Source organism: Rattus norvegicus, chromosome 1 (assembly GCF_021556685.1).
Source record: "Rattus norvegicus strain SHRSP/BbbUtx chromosome 1, alternate assembly SHRSP_T2T, whole genome shotgun sequence".
Lineage (NCBI taxonomy): Eukaryota > Metazoa > Chordata > Mammalia > Rodentia > Muridae > Rattus > Rattus norvegicus.
The window spans coordinates 198319375-198336380 of record NC_141534.1 but is presented as its reverse complement, the minus strand read 5'-3'; the positions used below and the strand labels follow the sequence as shown (position 1 = coordinate 198336380).

The 17006-nt window shown below is 48.8% G+C and overlaps 1 protein-coding gene across 17 annotated transcripts in view; it reads right to left on the bottom strand.

Moving 5' to 3' along the window:
* Positions 1–3683: 3683 nt before the first annotated feature.
* Btbd16 (BTB domain containing 16) overlaps positions 3684–17006 on the bottom strand; it is a 54219-nt gene continuing 40896 nt past the window's right edge. For 6 of the 17 annotated variants that reach the window (XM_087572385.1, XM_087572369.1, XM_087572405.1 and 3 more), the window contains 6 exon segments: positions 13482–13573; positions 8900–8982; positions 7503–7580; positions 6605–6703; positions 4761–4949; positions 3684–3835 (listed from right to left, as the gene is read on the bottom strand). In XM_087572385.1, coding sequence (XP_087428511.1) covers positions 3767–3835; positions 4761–4949; positions 6605–6703; positions 7503–7580; positions 8900–8982; positions 13482–13573 — 610 coding nt within the window. In that variant the 3' untranslated portion in view covers positions 3684–3766. 17 annotated transcript variants of the gene reach the window in all.

Below are 17006 nucleotides of genomic sequence, written 5' to 3'. Positions count from 1 at the left end.
GCAGGGACACCGTCACCAGCTGCAGGGACACTGTCATCTCCAGCAGCAGGGACACTGTCATCTCCAGCTGCAGGGACACTGTCATCTCCAGCTGCAGGGGCACCATCACAAACTGCAGGGACACCATCACCAGCTGCAGGGACACCGGCTCCAGCTGCGGGGACACTGTCACCAGCTGCAGGGACACCGGCTCCAGCTGCGGGGACACTGTCACCAGCTGCAGGGACACTGTCACCAGCTGCAGGAGCACCATCACCAGCTGCAGGGACACCGTCACCAGCTGCAGGAGCACCATCACCAGCTGCAGGAGCACCATCACCAGCTGTAGGGACACCATCACCAGCTGCAGGGACACCGTCACCAGCTACAGGGACACTGTCACCAGCTGCAGGGGCACCATCACCAGCTGTAGGGATATGGTCACCAGCTGCAAGGACACCATCACCAGCTGCAGGGACACCGACTCCAGCTGCAGGGAAACCATTACCAGCTGAAGGGGCACCGTCACCAGCTGCAGGAGCACTGTCATCAGCTGCAAAGGCACTGTCATCAGCTGCAGGGGCTGCAGGGGCACCGTCACCAGCTGCAGGGACACTGTCATCTCCAGCTGCAGGGACACTGTCATCTCCAGCTGCAGGGGCACCATCACAAACTGCAGGGACACCATCACCAGCTGGAGGGACACCATCACCAGCTGCAGGGGCACCGTCACCAGCTGTAGGGACATCGTCACCAGCTGCAGGGACACCATCACCAGCTGCAGGGACACCGACTCCAGCTGCAGGGAAACCATTACCAGCTGAAGGGGCACCGTCACCAGCTGCAGGAGCACTGTCATCAGCTGCAAAGGCACTGTCATCAGCTGCAGGGGCTGCAGGGGCACCGTCACCAGCTGCAGGGACACTGTCATCTCCAGCTGCAGCGACACTGTCATCTCCAGCTGCAGGGGCACCATCACAAACTGCAGGGACACCGTCACCAGCTGCAGGGACACTGTCATCTCCAGCTGCAGGGACACTGTCATCTCCAGCTGCAGGGGCACCATCACAAACTGCAGGGACACCATCACCAGCTGGAGGGACACCATCACCAGCTGCAGGGGCACCGTTACCAGCTGTAGGGACATCGTCACCAGCTGCAAGGACACCATCACCAGCTGCAGGGAAACCGTTACCAGCTGAAGAGGCACCGTCACCAGCTGCAGGAGCACTGTCATCAGCTGCAAAGGCACTGTCATCAGCTGCAGGGGCTGCAGGGGCACAGTCACCAGCTTCAGGGACACCGTCTCCAGCTGCAGGGACACTGTCACCAGCTGCAGGGACGCTGTCATCACCAGCTGCAGGGACACCATCATCAGCTACAGGAACACCGACACCAGCTGAAGGGGCACCATCACCAGCTGAAGGGACATGGTCACCAGCTGCAGAAATGCTGTCATCACCAGCTGCAGGGACACCATCAACAGCTACAGGAGCACCGACACCAGCTGAAGGGGCACCATCACCAGCTGAAGGGACATGGTCACCAGCTGCAGTGAGGGACACCGTCACCAGCTGCAGGGGCACCATCACCAGCTGTAGGGACACCATCATCAGCTGCAGGGACACCATCACCAGCTGCAGGGACACCATCAACAGCTACAGGAGCACCGACACCAGCTGAAGGGGCACCATCACCAGCTGAAGGGACATGGTCACCAGCTGCAGTGAGGGACACCGTCACCAGCTGCAGGGGCACCATCACCAGCTGTAGGGACACCATCATCAGCTGCAGGGACACCATCACCAGCTGCAGGGACACCGTCACCAGCTGCAGGAGCACTGTCACCAGCTGCAAAGACACTGTCAACAGCTGCAGGGGCTGCAGGGCACCGTCACCAACTGCCTCCAGCTCTGGATATCATGACTCCCCCACACCCTTGAACTGTAAGCCAGAACAGATCCTTTCTTAGTTGTTTCTTGTCGGATATTTGATGACAGCAACAAGAAAAGTAACCAATACAATGGCTGAGGTGTGATTTTGTTGGTCAGTCAGACTCTATGGTCAGACTAGCTGATGATATTGGAAGTCTGAATAGTGTTTGCTGAGGGTGAGGGAGTCTGAGTGAGGCTGGCTGAGACATGCAGGACCTGACCATTATGTTTCAATCTGAGCTCTGGTCATGTCATAACCTTATGACAGTTTGCCCATCTATGTCATAGTGGGTTCTTTTTCCATTCGTTTTGAGTTATTAAGACATTGCACTAGAATATCATTTGCCCGGGTTATTGAGTGTCTTAGTTAGGGTTTTACTGCTGTGAACAGACACTACAACCAAGGCAAGTCTTATAAAGACAACAGTTAATTGGAGCTGGCTTACAGGTTCAGAGGTTCAGTCCATTACCATCAAGGCAGGGGCATGACAACATCCAGGCAGACATGATGTAGGCAGAGCTGAGAGTTCTACATCTTCATTTGAAGGCTGCTAGTGGAAGGCTGACTTCCAGGCAGCTAGGATGAGGGTCTTAAAGCCCACGGCCACAAAGCCACACCTACTCCAACAAGGCCACACCTTCTAATAGTGCTGCTCCCAGGGCTGAGGGTGCACAAACCATTGCACTGAGCATGTATGGGGCTTTGACGCGTCACACACTTCCTACCTGAGTAAGTGTCTCACTGGTCCTCGCCCGAGTGTGAACTATGGAGGCCATGTTTTCCAATATCTATCTCACTGTGTCATACGTATCTCCCGCTCTACTAAACCCTTGCTAGGTCGCCTGGAAAACATAAAAACAAAACAAAACAGAAGCCCAGACAGTTGAGACAGAATATGGAGACCCAGACATACTGATGTAGCAAGGTCTAGTTGGCCGGGCAGAGGAGATCGATGCAGCCCAGGACTGCTTTGACAGATGCTTCCTTCGCCTCATAGTTGGCTGATATCAGAGCAAAGACAGGGCCCTGTGTTGGACCCTGGAAAGATGGAACGAAACTGCTTGGTGGCAAAAGGAGGTGTCAGAGCAAGCTGGAACCACAGAGGGACATGGTCACTGCAGACAAATGTCCCATGGACCCAGAGGGGATAGCTACCCCAGTTTCTCTCCTCTTTGTCTCCCCAACTCCCATGACTACTTCCCTTTTACTAGAATTGAGTGGGAGTAACAGCACAGAAGGGTGGGACCCAGGAGGGAGGGGCAGACCTGGAAGCAGGTTCTCAAAGTCCAGCTCTTGGGCTCTGATTCTTCTCCTAGGCCTAGCTCCCATGGTCCCGCCAGACCTTCTAAACTCCTGAGATTTTCTGTTGGGATGAAGATTTCCTCAGCTGTGTGTTGTCCCGCAGCAGCCATTAGACTGGATGGGCCCACCTTACTGTTTTCATAACACCACCAACACTCCGGGGTCTCAAAGAAAACTGGCAACACAGTGAGGTAGACAAAGGTGACCCCTTGTATAACCCTCTCTCTTAGGAAAGCATGTATCGTGTGACTTAACTTCTAAACCAGAGGGGATGAGATAGCAGAACATTGTGTGAAACAGTTAGTAGCTGCTAAGGCCCTTAGTCAGGCATCTGCAAGGAGATTAGCCTGTCAACAGCCTGAGTGAGCTTAAAGCGAGTTTTCCCAACCTTATCTTCAGATGAATGCCACTAAACTCTACAGACGACCCGGGGGGGAGCTGACAGGCACAGGCAGCTGACACCAGACTCCCCTCTTTAATGTCATCTTTATTCCTCTTATGGAGATAGGTCGGTCAGGGAAAGGGATCACCTAGATTCCTACGAAAGCTGTCACGATGCTGGGAAGATAAAGGCAAAGCTGGCGTAGATCGGGATGCCCACGGTTTGGATTTTCAGGGCCTAGAAATAAGGAACGAGGTGAAATGAGACTTTCAGATTGGCACTGCTGTGCCAAAGGGTTGTCTAAGCTGGTGGTTCCCAGAGCAGCCTGCAGCAGAGTAGCCCAGGGAGAGCATAAATAAACATTTCAGACATAGTCTAGATAAAGTGCTTAAATCTTTGGGAGTTGTCAAAAGGCGACACCTATGTTGTCACCTGATCTAGGTGAAGCATTTCCAACACTCGAGGCTTCCTACCTGGTCCTACCATCAGCCTAGCCTCTCCCAGCCTTTGACACAGAGAATGGCTGTGCTGATTTAAGCCCTCACAGAAAGCCTTTATGAGCATTAAACCCAGGCCCCATCTATGGAGCATCTTGCCACTTGTGTGGTCTCCTGATCTCCAACACAGGCATCTCAAAGTCCCAGGTCACTCTGTGTCCCTAGGATCAGAACTGAGAATGACTCTGAGGTTTGTGGTACAGGACCATTCTCAATAGAGTACCAGGGTGAGTCCCAACCTCAAAGCCACAACCTAAAGAGCCCCCTTTTTTTGGTTCCCTGGCTATTTGGCGATTGTAGCTGTCAAAAGCCAGGCAGGTAAGCAACTCTGCCTAGATGTTGGTTCCACTCTAGGGTTGATGGGCTCTGTCCTGGGTAAGCCAGAAGGAGGCGGATAGCCTGGGAAAGATTTCAGAGGGATTGATTGGTTATAACTCCTTACATCTATGCACAAATAAATACCTATCAATGTTTACAAAATGGGTCTGTAGTGCCTCTGACTAGATTTGTTAGGGTCACCCACAACCAACACTTTTCATTTGGGGTTTTCTTTGGCATCATTTGGAACCATTATAATCCACATGGGAATGCCCAAAAAGGGAGGGGAGGAGCCAAAAGGAAACAAAGGAGAGAGAGGGGAGCCAGAGGCCCAGGGGGATGCTCACGTGACTTTTGCAGCCTGGCTTGATAAACCCAAATTTCTGCATGATCTGGTTTGTCCCGAACTCCTGCCACCTGCCGTCCACCAGCGTCTGGGCTCGGATCTCGTACTTCACCAGGCGCTCTGACCTCAGGCTGATGGTGCTGTGCTCACAGACTGAGGAGGGGCACTCCAAGTCTGTATGTCTTATTCTCTGCAAAGACAGCGACCCATCCCATGTCGCCCTGTGACTAGGGTCATCAGAGCTAGCCAAGGGCTCCTGACACACAGCCTTTCTGTTTCAATTCTATACAGGTAGCATGAGGCCATTCTCCAAACGGCATAAGTTTTCAATTTCCCGAGAGCCACCACTGGAACCCTGTGACATCCAAGACCTCTCCATATGCAAACTGTTTATAACGGACTAGGGCTTGGCCAGCAAATCAAGTTTCCTTATTGCTTTTCAGGGATAAAGCTCCAACAGTGTACACATAAGGGCCTTCTGAGTGGTGGTGCTCCCCTCAGAATGGTTCTCCTCCATTCAATTAGGAAGATGCCTGAGGGTCTGGTGACCAAGAAAGGAGGACCCAGGAAGGGAAGGGGACTTCCTGTGGAACACATTAGAAGGTGGTGGCCAAATTCGGACTGGCATTCAGGTTCCGTCATTTGCTCATTCATTCATGTATCTGTCCTCTTATTCGCTCAGCCATTTAAACTCTCCCTAGGTTTGCAAGTTGGGGAGCCAGAAGGAGTGGGGAGGGGGGACTGAAACTGTGTTTGCAATGTATTGTATGAGAGAAGAATCTACTTGAAACAAAAAGTTCCCCTGGGTCCTAGGCCTGGTGACTGGTGGCGAAATCACAAAGCCAAGTGAGAGATGGCTTCTCAGGGAGCTTGGCACTTAGAGAGATTTGTAAGCAAATCCTAAACGGGCTACAGCAGTCCTTCACCACAGCAGCCGTCGATGTCATCACCCTCATTGCTAAACATAAGCAGTGCTGGGCTGGGAGCATGGCTCAGCAGTACGGCACATGCTTAGAATGCACAGAAATAAAATACACACGATGCTTTCTGTGTTAAACCTGGGGCAAACCCTTTGCACAATTATTTAATACTCTGAGGTTGGTCCTGTTACTGTCTTTTTTCCCCCCAAAACAGAATTTCTGTGAGCAATAGAACCCTGGCTGTCCTGGAACTCCCTTTGTAGACCAGGCTGGTCTCAAACTCAGATATCTACCTGCCTCTCCTTTCCGAGTGCTGGGATTGAAGGTGTGAGCCGCCACTGTCCAGCTTCTGTTACCGCCTTCATCTTAAAGGCAGGAGATTCATGGGACTTGCTGAGCTTGGGCAGCCTCTCAGAGAGTCTGATTGCAATCCTCTGCCCTTACATGGTCTTCTTCATTCTCCCCTGAGGGTTCATAGATAACCAGATCTGATAATAGATAACCTCCCACCTGATTCCTCATATGTCACACACACTGTCCTACCATGTGACCCTAGACAGACTCCTCTCCTCTGCTACTTCTAGGCACCATCTGTCACTTCCTCACAGAGTGACCATGGGCAGAGTATCAGCCACTGTGCACAAACCGAAGATGATCCCACAGACTGAACCCTGGCTTCGTCAAGAGGCCACGTGACGTGAAAGCGAAGTCTCTCAGAGTTGACAATCTACCACCAGTACCAACCTCCCTGGCTGGTTGTGAAAAAAATCACATGGCGCCACATGCTGTGAACAGTGCTTATGACACAACCTGCATGGATGATGAACTAATGATTCCCCAGTTCCTTCTAATTCCATACGAATCGGCTGGGCTGGGGCAGAGGCTCTTTCAGAGATGGACCTTCCCTGTGCTCCTGCCTTCTTACCTGCATAGAAAAACTATAAGAGGTAGTGTCGTGTTTGATTCCCTTTATCTCAAAGAAGTATCCGTATATAGAAATCGTTTCCGAGTAAGTGGTGTATTCCTACATTGGGAAGGAGAATTGACAATGTGAACGGGTAAATACCATCAGTATCCAATGACGACAGGAAGCAGCGAGGGTAACTCTAGTGGCAACCAGAGCGACTCACTCAAAACCTGTCACTGCTCAGAAACAGCTGCTAACTTCTTCCGATATTTCTAATCATTATTTTGCATGATCCTTTCGGGGGAGAATGACCCATATGTCACAGTGCATTTTTTTTTTCAATCGGATAGACATGCCATACTACTTTGGTGGGTCACTGCAACCAAGTACTGAAGCAATCTCTCAGATGATAGATGTAGGTCCCAAGTCCCTGAAACATGGGTTCTTTTAAGATCCCTAATAACCTGAAAGAAGTCATATAGCAGCATTTTAAAAAGTTATTACAAGTCTATTATAAGCCCATGACAGGGCACAGCTACCAACCCAGACCCTGTCCGTGTGTGTGTGTGTGTGTGTGTGTGTGTGTGTGTGTGTGTGTGTGTGTATGTGTGTGTGTGTTTGTGTGTGATTAGCCCATGGTTTCCCCAAATGTTTCCTCTTTTAGGAAGAAAACTCCCAGGAAATCTCTTCCATCCTGGGAAAAGTGTCATTGTTGGTTACCCTGTAGAGAAAACTTGGACCACACACATCACACTGCTGACTGGCCTGTTCCAGCCTCCTGTCTTAAGAACCTAATTTCCTAAGATTTTGTTGATTCCACTACCAGAGGACAGAGTGGTCATAGGTGGCCCCCAAAGCTCTTTGGCTCAGTGTAGGAGGGACTTTCCTTCCCCTAATTGGGTCAAGTTCTTAGTACCTGCCTGAAGAGCAGCCCGAACCTCATGGCCTGTGTAGAAAGATCTTTCAGGTGGACCATGTTGCCTCCACTCTCCAGCTGGAAAGGAAATGCACACAGCTTGTGTGATGTGTGTACAGGAGTGCCCCTCATCACTTCCGTCCACTCCTGGATCCCCAGACCCCGTGGTTTTCTCTTTGGACACTTACTACAAGTCTACTGTATCTGTTTCCAGAGTACACAGGGAAAAGAAGGAAAAAATGGCTAGGCAGTATGACTAGGGGAATAAAATAATATGTCAATAGCCTGCCTCTTCATGGGAATGACCGTGGTCACAAGTTCAATGAGCAGGACCCCTGCATGACACTCCATGGAGAAGACTGGAAAGTGTGGATCTCAGGAGCATGAGCTGCAGCCAGGGGTGAAAAGAAGGATCGGGCAGGGTCAGGGGGTGGGGAGATGGGGTCGGGGACTTTCTCAGTGTGAATCTCTTTGGCCGCTTTTGGAGCAAAGTTCTGAATTATGGCCTAGAGAAGCAAGCAAGAGCCTTCTGTGGAGTCATCCTCACGTGTGCAGGAGCAGGGTGCTTAGATGGCTGGTCCCAGCCTCACAATGAGTACTTGTGAAGCTGGCTGGATTTTAACTGGTGACTCATGCGTGTTCAGAACTCCAACACTGCCCCGCTTTATCTCTGAGAATGTGCCATTGGAAATACACAAGAAGCAGGGCAGTGTGTATGGACAATCCGCAAAGCAGACACGTGGGAAATGCTCGTGTTTGCCAGTCATAAAGGAAACTCATGTTTAAAGACGAAGTGCCTTTGTTCCCTCCTCAATGAACAAAAGTGATTTGAAACTTAAATGCTCTATCCTGCCAAATGCGTGTACAGTGGGATGAGTTCATTTCTTGCTGGGGGCAGAGTCATTCGGTCCCGGCATTTATTCTTATGTACCAGGAGCAAAACAGTACATATGCTATAATGTTTGCATTTCTATTGTGGAGAATCTCCTATAAGCAAAGAGTTAAGGGACAGAAAATAAGCTATTCTATGAAAATGTGGTCCCTATTGAAGGGAGCAGAGACAGAGAAGTGTTGACTGTGGCTGTTGTCTTTGGGTGGTGGCCTTAGGGGATTTCTGCTCTATGCAGTTGAATAGTTTCAACAATAAGTACGTTTTTTTATTTGTGTCTAGTAGGGCCTGGGTTTGGAGGAAGGGAGGTATGACTGGAGAAATTTAGACTGGCTAAATTTCCAGATCAGAAGCCATGTGGGCTCTCCCTCCCTTCCCCTGGAAGAGATTCCAGATATGCCCTGACCTCGGAGGCCTGGAGATTTCAAATGAGGAACATATCTCCAGAAAATGTGAAGCTGGGAACATGACACATTTTGCTAATTGCTCCCTTGGGAGGCCAACTCACTGCGTGATAATGGTTGGCTGTAACCCGGACCAGCCAGGACTCGGGGAAGAAATTAATGTGCTTTATCTCCTCCAGATCCTTGCCTTAGAGAGACACAAGGGGAAGTGGTTACATGCTTATTCATAACACAACCTCAAATGTCTGACTTACAGAAAGAAAAAGGGAGGCATCAGGCAAACAGCAAGGCTAGTTTTCTCCAAATGGTTGGCACCTCAGAATCACTGTGGTCATATACTGAAGCATATATATTTATTTTCCAAATTTATTCTTGAACGAAAAACAACTTACAGGACCAAGGAGATAGCCCATGGGCAGAGTATTTGCTATGCAAGTGTGAGGACTGGAGATCTAAGTGGACACCTGGAGTCTCAGAGTTGAGGGAGCAGAGACAGGTGATCCCTGGAGCAAGCTGGCTAGCTAGACCAGCCCAACTGGCAAGCTCCCAGTTCAGTGAGAGATGCTGCCTCAATACAGAAGATGGGGAATGATGAGGAAGACACTTGATGTCAGATTCTACACAAACACACATGCACATGCTTGTACGATTACATATATGTGAACATGAATACACATACACACCACACACACACACACACACACACACACACACACACACACACACACACATGTGCAAAGACACTTCAAAAGTGAATCACTCCAAACTGGAGGAAAAATTACAATTTGATAAGAAATTCCCCCATGCTGCATTGTGTTTATTAAAGTTTAAGGGGCTGGGGATTTAGCTCAGTGGTAGAGCGCTTACCTAGGAAGCGCAAGGCCCTGGGTTCGGTCCCCAGCTCCGAAAAAAAGAACCAAAAAAAAAAAAGTTTAAGCCAGACATGATGGTGGTTCATGCCTTTAAGTTCAGCACTTGGGAGGCAGAGGCAGGAGGATTTCTGTGAGTCTGAGCCCAACGTGCTATACTCCATTGAGCTCCAGGCTAGCCGAGACTATATAGCGAGACCCTGCACTTAAGTTATGTTATTTTAAGAGAAACATGTTCTCAGCACCCCTGCAAGAACACCTAACTGAAAATGGTCCTCAGGAAGCTACATCAAAGCAGAAAGTTGACCACAATGGCCAGGCAAGGCCTCTCCCTTTGAACAATCCACCCCACACTGCCAAGGTCTTTGCATCCTCTTGGTAATATTATTAACCAACATCATCGAACAAACAAAAGGAACAGCTACGTAGGCTGTGCACTGGTCCTATTCAGACCTGCTCTGGCAGGGCAGGAGAGATGGCTCAGTGATTAGGTGTTCCTGTGTTCCTACTGCTCTTGTAGGAACTGCTGAGTTCAGTCCCAGCACCCACATCAGGCAGCTAGCCCCAGAGAACCGGATGACTGTAGGATGTCACACAGGTGAAGGCAGGTACAAGATAGAATGAGGCCGGTCATTGGACAAGGAAGGAAGGATGGGGCAGCGGGGAGAAAAGTTTGAGGGAAGAGGAAGAGACTGGAATGGAAGGAGCCTGGAGAGAGGAAGCCGCTGAGAGAACATGGAGGCTGATGTTAAGATTCCGTTCTGTACCTTTATAGGTTGTTATGAATGTTCCTAAGGGATGGACATGTACAGGGCTTTGTATGTTTAGGTGGGCACTTATATCTTATCGGTTGGATCTGAGGTTATCGTGTTGTGTGTTCTTTCTTGTGGAGAATTAAGTTTAAGAGAGTATGGGATGGCTGGAGACACTAGGCCACCGTGGAATTGGGATGCATATTTCTGGCATAGTGGCAATCTGCCTTGGGAACTGGATGGGTAGAGAGATTGTTGCCAGGCTCAGAGAGAGGCCTTCGGAAGTGTGATATGGGATGGAGCAGAGCGGGTGAGAGGCTTTGCTGACTGAGAATTTAGATATCCAGCAGATACCTTGGGGCACTATGGTGCCAGGTCTAGTGGAGGTAAAAGACAGTTTTTTAATAATTTTACAGCAACAGATGTCCTCTTCTGGCTTCTATAGGCAGCTTTATCCCCTAACCCCTATACAAAAAACACAATACATCTTTTCTTTCCCTTTTAATCTGCTTCTGACCAGGCATGGTGGCACACAGCTATAATCCCAGCACTTGTGAGGCAGAGACAAAAGGATCAGAAATTTCAGTCCAGCAAGTTCAAGGCCATTCTGGGTGACATGAGACTTTGTCTTAGAAAACAAAACAAGGACTAGAGAGAAGGCTCAGTGGTTAAGAGCACTGACTGGTCTTCCAGAGGACTTGAGTTCAATTCCCAGCAACCACATGGTGGCTCACAACCATCTATAACAGAATCCAATGCTTTCTTCTGGTGTGACTGCAGACAGCAACAGTGTACTCATATATATGTATATGTATATGATGTATATGTATATGTATATGTATATGTATGTGTATGTGTATGTGTATGTGTATATGTATGTGTATGTGTATATGTATATGTATATGTATATGTATATGTATATGTATATGTATATGTATATGTATATGTATATGTATATGTATATGTATATGTATATGTATATGTATAATAAAACTTTTAAAAAGGAAAACAAAATGAAACAAACTAACAAACAACAATAGCAAACCTGCCAGTGAAATGACTCAGTGAAAAAAGGTGCTGATGACCTGAGTTCAAATCCTCAGGATCCATAGTTAGAGGGAGTTGACTTCTGTGATGTCCACTGACCTGCTCCTGTTTTTATCCCCCCACACTTTGCTAGAGCTCCTAAGATATTCATAAATTACAAAACACACCATCCCCCAACCCCAGTACAAACATTTCAGTCACCTGGCTGCAGTCCTGCCTTCCAAGGGGTGGGGCTTAAAATGATGTTATCAATGTCACTAGAGCATCTAGAAGCAGCTTGGCCAGAATTGGCCAGAGCTCCCTGACTTGACCAACTGCCCCTAAGTTTTCATCTATGACCACACCTGCAGATCTGGGAATGGCTTTGAAATCTTTCTCAAAAATCCCTTTGGGTGCATCTATCTCAGTCAGTGGCCTCCTGGGCTGCCCAGATCATGTGGACAATGTTTTTCTCCTCTTTCCAAATCAGTTTCCTTCCCTTTTCCCAGAGCATGATGGGTTCCAGGCGACAGAAGCCTAGCTTAGGGAATAGACCTGGAGCTTTGGGAGTCTGCGAACATTCCCTTTTAAAGGTATTTGCATGAAAAAAAAATGTCCTGGTGTATGCAGCGAAGGAAATATGGAGTTAGTTTGTAGGAAACTGGCCCAGTGTTTGTCATAAAGGGGAACTGAAAACATTGCCTCAAGGTTGTTTGGCCACATCAGTTCAGCCAGTTATAAAACCAACGAACAAACGAGAACTTTACTGGTCTTATACTTTGCTTCCTATTCACCTCAAGAGGGGATAGGAAATAAAGTTAAGGTTGATATGCTTAGCCAGAGCATGATGGAAACCAAAGAGAGAGGGAGAAGCTCACAAATGAGTGGGAAGAGGAGAGCCAGGCTGAGCTGTGCATTGCAAAATAGGCAGCAAACCTTGAGCAGAAGTCACTAAAGATTTCTAAAGAACTGGGGTCTGGTTGATGAATAAGCTGGATCCACGAGATAGAGTCTGGGAAACCCGTATCTCAGAGGAGAGCACAATGCATTTCAAGTCCTGGGACAAAAGGTTCTAGCAGTTGAAATGCTTCAAGAGAGAGCCAATTTCTCCCTCGAACTGCCAAACAAGGGACCCAGACGCTAACCCTGTCCTGCAGCAGGTCACTCACTCAGACGGCAGACGGCTGCCCTGGCCTGTGAGCGTGCGGTGCCGCTCAGGTGGTAGAGGGCTCACCTAGCATCCACAACTCAGTAGGATCAGAACCCCAGCACCTCATAAATGGAGTGAGGGATGTGGAGGCAGGAGGATCAGAAGTTCAAAGTCATCCTTGGATACATATTGAGTTTGAGGCTAGCCTGGGGTATATATTACCCTGTCCCAAGAAAAATGAAGGAGATGAGAATGGATTGCCTTACAAAGGCTTGTAATCTCAGCACTTGGGAGGCTAAGACAGGAATCACCACAAGTGCTAAGCCAGCGTCGGCTGTCAACTTGACATACCTGGGAAAAGGGACCCTCAACTCAAGACTTGCCTCCATCAATTGACTTGTAGGCATGTCTGCGGGGCATACTCTTGATTGCTAATTGATGTAAGAGGGCCCAGCCCACTGTGGGTGGTACCAAACCGAGACAGGTGTACTTGGCCATAGAAGAGAGCTACCTGGGAATAAGCCAGTAAGCAGCTTTTCCCATGGTTCCTTTCTCTACTTTTGCTTGAGTTCCTACCCTGACTTCTCTCCCTAACAGATTGTTATCTGGAAGTGTAAGCCAAACATACCTTTCCTCCCCGACTTGCTTTTGGCCATGAAGTTTATTACATCAGAAAACTATGTACCCAGCATGCTGTTCATAAAACTTCTGATCCTCTCCCATTTTACAGGTGGGGTTACTGAGACCAAGGTCATACATCTTAGGAGTGACAATCCCAAGAAGCATTCCTGTGGCAACGTCTGCTGGGTCTTCTGGGGAATATCTGAGACAGCATCTGCTGGGGGTTCATTCCAAACAGCCATGCAGTCACATGGGTGGTGACACTTACCACTGGTGATGCCGTGCAGACGCAGGCAAAGGAAGAGCGGCATCCAACTGTGTCCTGGGTCCTGTTCCAGGAAGCAGCTTTTCTTGGGAAAGCTGGGAAGATAAGAATTGAAAGCCTTCAGAAAACTCCTCTCTGGAATGAGTGAGTTATGGAAAGCCATGCCCTAGAGACTGGTGCTCTCCCGTGGTCTCCCCAGCAAGGCTAGCGGCAGGCGCGGGGGAGCAGAGGAAGCTATTTTTTTTTTTTTTTATTTAGTGAGTAGTTTGGATGCACAGGTCATGGAACACGAGTGGTGGTCAGAGGAGAACTGGTAGGCCTTGCTTCTCTCCCATCATGTGAGTTCTAGGAATCAAACGCACCACATCAGGCTTGTGGAAAGCACCTCTACCTTCTGAGCCATCTTGCTGACCCAAAGTCTTTTGCCATGAACCAAGAATTCAAATCATACTGTGTCCCAACTGGACTGGATGAACCTTTGGCTCTGTGTCCTGCCTCTGTTGGCCAAGATATCTGGAACTGTTACTCTTCAGGAAACCTGGGCCCCTCTGGCTCTCCTGCTCCCCTGAATGTCAGGGGTTACCATACATAAGCTTAGGGGTGCTTCAGAGCTGTGGGGTTGTATGTGGGTTTAGTTCCATGAGTGGTTATTAGAGTCCACTGTGCAGCAGATTCTGCAAGTGACTTGAAGAGGCAGAGATTGACAGAGGCCTATGCTATCGACACTGTGGGGTGTTGATCCTGGGCTTCATCCTCTGCTACCCATGGCTATAACAGTGCTCTACACCCATCAGTGTCTTAGTGGGACAGATGACACTGACTTTTGCCCTTTCTACATCTTGATAGGGATGATACCTCAAGAACCAAGTAAGAAGGTGTCAAGGAGGGCCAAGCTGGCGTGCTCTTCCCCAGCTTCCCTGAATGCTCTGGGAAATAAGGCAGTACTCATGACCAGGGCTTTCTTAGCCCAGGCTAGCCCAGATCAGTGAGCCTAGGTTGCCCCAGAGCCCTGAGGCCCAGATGGAGCTACAGGTTAAATACAGTCAGATGCAACCACAGCAGGGAAAGACCAGGCCTAGAAGGAAGAGGCATGACTTCCTCCAATGCAGAAGTCACAAGGTTTCCATTTTGCTGCTCTGTTTGTAGTGGGAGCTGCTGGAAGAGACCCAGGGCCTGATCCTCCCTTTGGGAATCACTTGGTCCAGAGGGACTGCCAGCCAAATCCCCTCTGGACAGCCCTCCTGTCTCAAAGAACTGGAGAAGTGCTTTAGGACCAGCATTTGAATTTCCTAAGGAAAGTGGTGAAAATACACAATGTTATGTCTAGTCTGAAAGGTCATAGGCAGCTTATGAACCAACCAACATGGGGGTCTAGAGTCAGGCACACCAGGGTCCAGTCCTGGCCTGGCCACCCATCAGTCATGTGTCTGAGCCTGTCTGATCTTAATGCTCTGTAGAGATAAGACCAAGTGTCTCCTTGGGTGGATGGGAGAAGCTGAGGGGACACTGCTTGGGAAGTGTCCGGCATAATTGTTGGAACCCAGCAATGTAGTCTGTGCTTTATAAATCCTCCCATACCAAAGGGATTCAAACTCAGGCATGCTGGGAACACGGAGTTGCTCCTGGTGACGTTTGTCGTCATTGCTGTCCATCAAACCACCCAACACTGGCCACCTGGATTTGGCTTCTGATTTTCTAAATAAACTCTCAAGGGGCCTGAGGGGTGGGACACACTCTGGAGCCAATCAGCTTCTCCTCTCCTGTGGCCCAAAGACATCCTATGTCTACGTCATAGGTCTAGCCCAGGACCTTTCTGCCTGTCTTGATGGTGAGAGTAAATGTCCATCTGATGTCATACAGTGGGAGTGAGAGGTCTGGGGACCTCCTCCTGCCTGGCTGTGCTGGTAGATTCCAGGTCTATGCTGCCCAGCTGTCTTCCCAGGCACTACGCTCATGGGTGGTTGAGCTCTTCTCAGGGGCAAATTATCTAAAGTTCTTCAACCCTCAGGGAAGACAGTCCCTCTGGGTCCTGCTTTCAAGGTATGTTCTCCGCCCCTACCCCACCCCCTAAACCTCCTGAGAGGTGATCTCTGTTTTCTCACTTGCTAGCTTGCTTGCTCACTCTGGGTAAATCCCCTTCTGAGGTCTAAGACAGTAATCTTAAAGCTCACAGCAGCCACAGGTTTCTCACTTCCCCTTCCCATTATCTGGCAGAGTTGGCTTCCCTTCCTGATGAGTAAGCCTGAGACTCAGAGCTCTGTGGTCCCTGGGTTTCAGATATGAGCTGGGAGGTTCAGACCTGAGCATTCTGACATGTGCTATACTGTGTAAGGATCTGAAGACCTTATACCTGGATGGATTGATTACATTTTGATTGTTTGTTGCCATGACAAAACACCCAGCAGAAGCATCTGAAAGGAGAGAAAGGTGATTTTTGTTTTTAAAAATTTTTTTTTCCCTCTCATAGCTTCAGTGGGATTTTGGTCCCCCATAGAAGAGAAGGCAGGGCAGAACCACTCTCTGCGGGCAGGAATTTGCTCTCATATCTGGGCAGACCAGGAACCCAGGAACACAGGCTGGAAACACCGTCAGGCATGACTTTTGAAGGCAGGGTAATTCTACCAGTCAGGACCCAGCTTTTAAAGGCCCAATTTCAGCCTTCAGGCAAGCACATAGAAAACAAGCCTGCAGTCACAGGCCTGTACCCCAGGCTTCCTGAGACTGAGGCAGGAGGCTAGCAAACCATACATGGATTATAGAGTGAGTTCAAGGCCAGTCTAGAGAACTTAGTGAGGTCGATTACAAATTAATAAAGAGAGTGGGGTTACTACACAGTATCCCAGTACATGCCAAGCATCTGTGTGACCCTAGGCTCAGTACTCACATGCCCCCTGGCTCACACATGTAGGTGCACACATGCACACACACATGCACACACATGCACACACACACACACACACACACACACACACACACACTCGGACCAGGAACTGGGAACCAAGTATTTGAATCTGGGGGAGGTGCATTTCAGATTCAAACCATAGCACCATAGCATGATCCAGGCCAGACACCAAGGGCAAGTAACCAGCTTTCTGCTCCTTCAGGAACTACATCAGCCAAGTCTATAGAGAACCGAGGTGAGGAAGGACACAGCTTAGGCTAATAGACCTCAAGTTTCAGTTTGTGAGGGCAAGAGAGCTCTGAAGATGGGTGCATAATCATATGATGTGATGGTTTGTAATACCACTGAAGTGTGGACAGAGAAATAGTGAAAACGGTACACCGTGTGTAGTGTACATTTGATCACAATTTAAAAACAGATTTAAGGTTTGAAAATTATTTTGCTTCTTGGAGAAATGTTTGAAACTATAAATTAAGTGCTAGGGTGCAGTTTGAAAAAATACATCTGGGGGGGCTATAGCTTAACATGAAGAGAGAATATAGCTTTTTGGTTAAAATTCGGTGCAGAAGACCTAGACATTTTATGGGATCAAAGAGACAGGAAATAACGTCTTGATCTTAACCCCA